General features: G+C 40.5%; 1 protein-coding gene across 3 annotated transcripts in view; it reads left to right on the top strand.

The window, feature by feature from the left end:
• UGP2 (UDP-glucose pyrophosphorylase 2) overlaps nucleotides 1-6,259 on the top strand; it is a 71,224-nt gene extending 64,965 nt beyond the window's left edge. For all 3 annotated transcript variants that reach the window (XM_023733369.1, XM_004369276.3, XM_023733356.1), the window contains exons 7-10: nucleotides 1,916-2,113; nucleotides 2,653-2,895; nucleotides 4,500-4,604; nucleotides 5,735-6,259. In XM_023733369.1, coding sequence (XP_023589137.1) covers nucleotides 1,916-2,113; nucleotides 2,653-2,895; nucleotides 4,500-4,604; nucleotides 5,735-5,842 — 654 coding nt within the window. In that variant the 3' untranslated portion in view covers nucleotides 5,843-6,259. The remainder of the gene's footprint in view (nucleotides 1-1,915; nucleotides 2,114-2,652; nucleotides 2,896-4,499; nucleotides 4,605-5,734) is intronic.
• Nucleotides 6,260-7,166: the final 907 nt, after the last annotated feature.

The following is a 7,166-nucleotide window of genomic DNA, read 5'->3' as shown; positions in this document are numbered from 1 at the left end:
CTGTGTCCCAAAGGTTCTGGTAGGATGTGTTTTCATTCTTGTTTGATTCTATGAGTTTCTGTATTCCATCCTTAATTTCTTCTGTAGCCTAGTAGTTTTTGAGCAAGGTGTTGTTCAGTTTCCATGTGTTTGATTTTTCCCTTGCTTTTTCTGTTGTTGATTTCTACTTTTATGACTTTATGCTCAGAGAAGATGCTTTGTAATATTTTGATGCTTTGGATTTTGTTAAGGCTTGCTTAATGGCCTAATATGTGGTCTATTCTGGAGAATGTTCCATGTGCATTGGAAAAGAAAGTATACTTGGCTCTTTGGTGGAGTGTTCGGTATATGTCTGTGAGATCAAGTAGGTTGATTGTAGCATTTAGCTCTTCCATGTCTTTGTTGAGCTTCTTTCTGGATTTTCTGTCCTTCACCGAAAGTGGCATGTTGAAGTCTTCTACTACTATTGTGGAGCTGTCCCTCTCTTTTCAGTGATGTTAGAATTTGTTTCATGTATTTTGGAGCCCTGTCGTTGGGTTCGTAAATATTTATTATAGTTATGTCCTCCTGGCGTACTGACCCTTTAATCATTATATAGTGTCCTTTCTTATTCTTTGTGGTGGATTTTACTTTAATGTCTATTTTACAGAGATTAATAGTGCCACTCCTGCTCTTTCTTGAGTGATATATTTTTTTCCATCCTTTGAGTTTTTGTTTGTGTCTTTAAGGTGTGTCTCTTGTAGGCAGCATATAGATAGTGTTTTTTAATCCAGTCTGCCACTCTGTCTTTTTATTGGTGCATTTAGTCCATTTACATTCAGCATAATTATTGATAGGTATGAGTTTAGTGTTGTTGTTTTGATGTCTTTTTTTGTGTGTTGTTCAGTTTCTTTGTTCCCCTTAATGTTCTGTGCTGAGTCGTTTTTCTTTATGTATTTTGTTTTCATCTTTTTCCTTGTTGTTGATTTTGTGTTTTCAGTCTTTATATTTTTCTACTTTTTTATTTTGACTTGTAGGATTGTTAAGTTTCCTTTGTGGTTACCAGCCTCACTGCACACTCTGAGCTGATCCGAGCTGAAGGGCTCCGGCTCCTGCCGGGTCAGGTCAGGCAGCTCCTCGCTGCTTTCGAACTGTCTCTCTCTACCCCCACCGTCACTCAGTCCAGTTCCTCAACTTTGCCTTGTTCAGGGCTCCTAGATATTCACATACCATCAATTCACTTGTTTTTTCAGGTCTTTGTTGTAAGAGGGACATAGAAAGCCCTCTGACTACTCCACCATCGTGGCCCCGCCTCTTGTAGATATGTTTTGATGCAAAGCACACATTTGTTTTCTTACCTTGCATGTTTGGTAGTCGTGACACTTGGCTTTTGATGAAATGGCACGTGCGACTTTACCACTTACCCACAGAGAGTGAGAAAAGTGGGCAGTGTTTGAATACTAAAACTGTCCCTGGCCTGAGTCCTCTGTCTCTTGCAAATGTCCCCCTCACATATGAGTGAACGTCTGTCTTCCCACGCTGCTGTGGCCTCGTGGCTGTAAGAACATCTCTAGGCTGAGGCCACTCAGAGGTGACTTGTCATCCACTTGTCCCTGTCTTCCCTTTTCTCCCCGATCCCAGAGCCAGTCAGTGGGCAGAGATTTGGGCCTGAGGAATGGCTGTTCCTGTGGCAAGCCTTAGGACAGTCAGGAACACCCTGATGTGCTCCCAGGGCTTTGTCCATGATAGGACAAGACGTGCCGAATGGCAGATGATCCGAATTACTTTCCTCGGTTCTGCCTTCAAACATATGTTACATTGTCTCACAGACTGAATCATTGCTGGTGCTTTTTTATTTCTGGGGCAGTCTTGTACCAGAATTCGTAGACTATAAACAGTGAGGTATGGTTGTGATTGGGAGACGTGTGGAGGCATTCACTGTTTTCTGCCTTTCTAGGGTGGGACACTCACTCAGTATGAAGGCAAACTGAGACTGGTGGAAATCGCTCAAGTGCCAAAAGCCCATGTTGATGAGTTCAAGTCTGTATCAAAATTCAAAATATTTAACACAAACAACCTATGGATCTCTCTTGCAGCAGTTAAAAGACTGCAGGAGCAGAATGCCATTGACATGGAAATCATTGTGAATCCAAAGGTAAGCCAACGTTGCAGCCCACGGGGCTCCCTGGTTCCTGAGATCCTAGCAGGCCACACACAGACCCCTGCCCGCTCCCTCTGGCCCATCTACCCCGTGGTCACTTCTTGTTGCCTAGTCAGTCTCTCCAGTTCCTGGCCCTACCTACCAGAGTCTGTGCTCATCCCTGTACCTGCAAGCTGTGGCACCCGATTGGGCCGTGGGCTGTAGTAGTGAGTACAGACGTTGGGGACCTACTGAAGTCTTAGTTATTGCCTCTGATACTTACAGGCCATTTGGCCATAGGCACCTTGCAGGAGTTTCTGAACCTCTGGTTCCTTGTCAGTAAAGTTTAAATACTACTGCACAGAAGAATTATGAGGCTGAAAAAAGATCACAGATGTGTAAGAGCCTGGCATATGGAAGGTGCTCAGTAAATGTCATTTCTGGAAATGCTGTTTCCTTGAGTGGATCCCTGAAACCACTTTCCACATATTAACTAGCCCACACGGTAATGAGTTGTAGGTGCCTAAAACCTGTTTCCCCCTGTTTTCTTACAGACTTTGGATGGAGGCCTGAATGTCATTCAGTTAGAAACTGCAGTAGGGGCTGCCGTAAAAAGTTTTGAGAATTCTCTAGGTATTAATGTTCCTAGGAGCCGTTTTCTGCCTGTCAAAACCACATCGGATCTCTTGCTTGTGATGTCAAACCTCTACAGCCTTAATGCCGGATCCTTGACAATGAGTGAAAAGCGGGAGTTTCCTACAGTGCCCTTGGTTAAATTAGGCAGTTCTTTTACAAAGGTACCTATTTCTTAAATGTTTTAATTACAAGGATATGAAGTACACATGAATGTGTATTTCTTAAATGTGTATTATGAAGATAGACTATACATGTGGATTGGCGCCTACCTGATTACAGTCTTCACAGCTATCTGTTGTACTCCCCCATCTTTGATGTCTTCTAACGGGAATCAACCATAGAAGATAAAGACATGCCTCGCTTTTCAAACATGATTGCTACAGACAGTAGAAAAGAATTTTAAATTTTGGAATGTTTTATCTTACATCTCTTCCAAGACCTATACTGCCTTCACCAGTGGGAGAGTGTTAATTCTGGTTTAACGAAAATTTATTGAGCCTCTACCATGGGCTAGGCAGTGTTCTAGGTGTTGGGAGTTAGCAGTAAACAAAACAGACTTTCTTCATGGAACTGATATCCTAGTCAGGGAAGGATGATAATAGGTAGATTATGTATAGTATGCCAGGGGGCAGAAAATACTAGGGAGAAAAGTAAAGCAGGGGTGGGGACTAGGGCACGCATGGGTGGGGGTGGTGGGGGTGTAATTTTACATCAGGTGGCCGGAGATGGACTCACTGAGGATTTGACTGAGGGCGCCATGCAGGTATCTGGGGTGACGAGTGTTCCAGACGGGGGAATAGCAAGTATAGTAAACCCCACCCTGACATGGTAAGTGGACTCCAAAAAATGTACTCGTGTAAACTGTTGTAAGGTTAACAGAGTGACGGGGTGAACCTTTGTGGCTGGTCTGTAGAGTCTGTTCTGGTCCTGGTTGTGGTTTAGGGCCACCTGGTGTGGATGTGTGTACTGGCTTACATGTTGATGGGGGGTGATTCTGGCTCCTGTGGGTGGCTGGGGTTTTCAGGATAGTACCAGAGATATTAGGAGTCTTCCCATTTTATGGTGCCTTCTTCATCAGCTTGGTTGGGCTGGGAAAAATACTGGTGACACAAGGACCTGCCATCCTTCCCTCATCCTGAGATGGGATTGCCCACCGTTTTTCCACCTAGCCTCACCCTCCCTTTCTACTTCACTCTTCCCACACTCCTCCAAGTGGGTGGTGGTGGAAGCCAGTGGGAGCTTTTTGATTGCTTCTATTTTTCTTAGTGAAATAAGAAATAAGGCCCATAGAGAACAATCTCTAGTTCTTGTAAATCTAGGGATCTGTGAGGCAGAGTGAAAATTTGATAGTTTGTGCTTTTGCTTCTCCTGAAATGTGCTCCACTTCCTCTGAATCCTACCCATAAAGCCCAGTTGCAGTCTAGCTTGCCTTCTCTATTGCCTCAAGCCATGATGATCTATCCCTCCTTTATCCAGCTAAATCCAGGGTATCTGGACTGCTCACCAGTTTCCTAGCATGTTGGCTGTTTGCTTTTTTTTTTTTTTTAATGTCTGATCTGCTCAATTAGATTGTAAATTGCTTGGCTATAGGGACAGTGTTCATATCTCCTGGTCTCTCATGCATGGGATCCAACATACATTGAGTGTGTAATAAACATGTTCTTCCTGTATTTTTTACAGTTCAGGTAAGCTACCCTGTTAATACACCCTTGTTTTTCTGGTAACCCATTTTGAAACAATTTATATGTTTCTGTTTTTCTTTAAGGTTCAAGATTATCTAAGGAGATTTGAAAGTATACCAGATATGCTTGAATTGGATCACCTCACAGTTTCAGGAGATGTGACATTTGGCAAGAATGTTTCATTAAAGGTATGCTCTTAGGAAAATTATAGTTCTTTATAGCTTTACAAAACAGGTTTCATTTTCTAGACCTAAATTTACCTTTATTTTAAGGAATACCTCTTAATCTCTACCAGATGTATATACAACATAGATACATTTAAAAAATGAACGGATACTGACATAAACTAGGTTCCTGTGGTGTTTAGTATTAACACTGTCTTCTGTAGATTACACAACCTAGTTAAAGTACACTCAGTTGGGATTTTGTGGAAGAGTAGCATTCAAATGGAAATAAGCACTACTTAATACCTGAACTGGTAACTGTTTTATTGAATGTGACAGTGTTAAAAGTAGGATTGCTATTAAATTAGCATTAGGTCACTAAAATGACTGAATCTGAATCTGAAATAAAGTAGAAAAATGATCACCTCACTTATACTGAATTTAATCCATTCCTGTTCATCTGTTGTTAACAGTATAAAGATGTTTGTTCACATTACTGTAGTACTTGGATACTTTGGTGAGTATCAGTCCAGCCTAGCATAAGAAATAGGAAGGACTATGGGTAGAAGTATTAAAGCTAAGAACCAAAGATACAACATTTTTCCTAATCAAGTAGTATTTCTAAAATGCCAAACCTAGATTTCATATGTCCTTCCCATTAAAGCTGCTTGAATGTACTAAATGCAAAAAACAAAGGAAGAAAATACATTTATTGAACTTTATTGCTGATACTGCCTAACCTAAACAGTCTCACCTAAGACATAAAAAAACGTATCAGTAAACTGTTCTTTAAAAAAAAAAAAAAAAAACTGATAGGTAAATGTAAACCGAGCACCTTTTAGTTTCTGTACGACGTTTGAATAATGCTGGGAGCCTTACAGTAGGCCTTCAGGAGGGCGAGTTATGCTTTGGCATTGGGTCTGCGTCCCACTCTTGGTACTTACACCTCCACAAGAAGGCAGGGGATTAGAACTATTGTCAGATAAGGACACATTAACAATTTTCCTTAACATGTTGTTTGTTTCCCATATTTAAGATTGTTTATAAATACAGTTACTCCATTGTAAAAGGAGTTCTGCATAAACTTGGTAATTGTAAAATAACAGCATTTCAGTGTCAAGTCGCTTTTGCTTTTTGTTTTCCCTGTCACTTAGGGAACGGTTATCATCATCGCAAATCATGGCGACAGAATTGACATCCCACCTGGAGCAGTATTAGAGAACAAGATTGTATCCGGAAACCTTCGCATCTTGGACCACTGAAATGAAAAATACTGTGTACACTTTATACTAATTATGTGCTACATAGTTTCTTAACAATGATGAAATGTTCTCTAGGACTCTAAAATAGGCAGGTACTTTACTATGTTACTGTACCCTGCAGAATTAATTTTTAAAGTAGAGTTTTTTGCAGGATGCTTTTAGTCTAAGAAAAGCACAGATGGAAGCAATACTTTTCTTCTTTGAAGAGAATTCTGAAAGTTAATTAAAGTGCAATATTGTTTAATCTTAAAACCGGGGCAGCTCTGCTGGAAGATCTTAACAGAGGCCTCAATGATGGTCACTTTGAATTGCTTGTTATTTCAAAAATAAAGCTGTGAAGCAATACATGTGTACACTTACACTTTTCAATGATTAAGTTTATGAAATGGTAAAATAAAACGGTTTACTCTTGCTGAACAGTTACTATATCATCAGTTGGAAGATCTGTTCTTGGAATATTTACATACTCACTGGTCAGTCACCTAGCAAACCCAATTTTTGCATTTCTAAGAATCTTCACCACATCATTATTTTTAGAGGCGTTAAACTTGAATGAAGGTATTTAGTACCCCTCATCTTGTTCTAAAGCTGGGATGCTTGCCATGCTTTCCACAGACTCTCTATTTACTGAAACAAAGTGGTGTTTCTTTTCCCAGCTGGAGGAGGTGGGGAAGGCATCCTTGTTCTCTAGTATAGTGGGCTGGGGGGATTACTTTAAAAGTGCCCTTTCCTTGAAGCTTGCTTGTTGTCACTGAAAAATTGTAAAAACCTTTCCAATCAGGTCTGGTAGTTTAGTTGTGCCTTTTCTCCGGGAATCAGTCACGTGTCCCAATTTCTCTGTGCTTGTTCATTTTCAAGTTCACTATATACTATTAAAAGAAGTTGTCTTTTAAAAAGTCTGGTAATTTTTTATAGCTTTATTTTAGACAGACAGTTTAAGAACCAATGACATACCTTGGTAATGATAAAGGAACAAAAACAGGCTTTCCTTTTAGGAAAGTGACAAGCACAAAATAAGACTGTTTCATGGTACAGAATCACCACAAAGTTAGGCACGCCTCTGACGGGGAGGCGTGAGGTGAGGCACAGGCACTTTCGTTTGTAGAGTGCTGCTGATTCTGATTTTGAAGGTAGCTATTATAAAAGTCTTTAAACAACTTAACTCATCACCTTGTAATTCTGGCCCCAACACAGCAGCCTATATTTTAAAAGCTCTGTTTCTCCCTGGTGTCTGTTCATATACACATCAAAAATAACTTAAAAACCAGAACCCAAGGGGGCCATACTTCATACGAACTCGTAAGAAGGCAGATTATGTGAATAT

This window comes from Trichechus manatus, unplaced genomic scaffold (assembly GCF_000243295.1).
Source record: "Trichechus manatus latirostris isolate Lorelei unplaced genomic scaffold, TriManLat1.0 scaffold00004, whole genome shotgun sequence".
NCBI lineage: Eukaryota > Metazoa > Chordata > Mammalia > Sirenia > Trichechidae > Trichechus > Trichechus manatus.
Note: the sequence above shows the minus strand (reverse complement) of the source record. Positions and strands in the feature narration are given on the sequence as shown.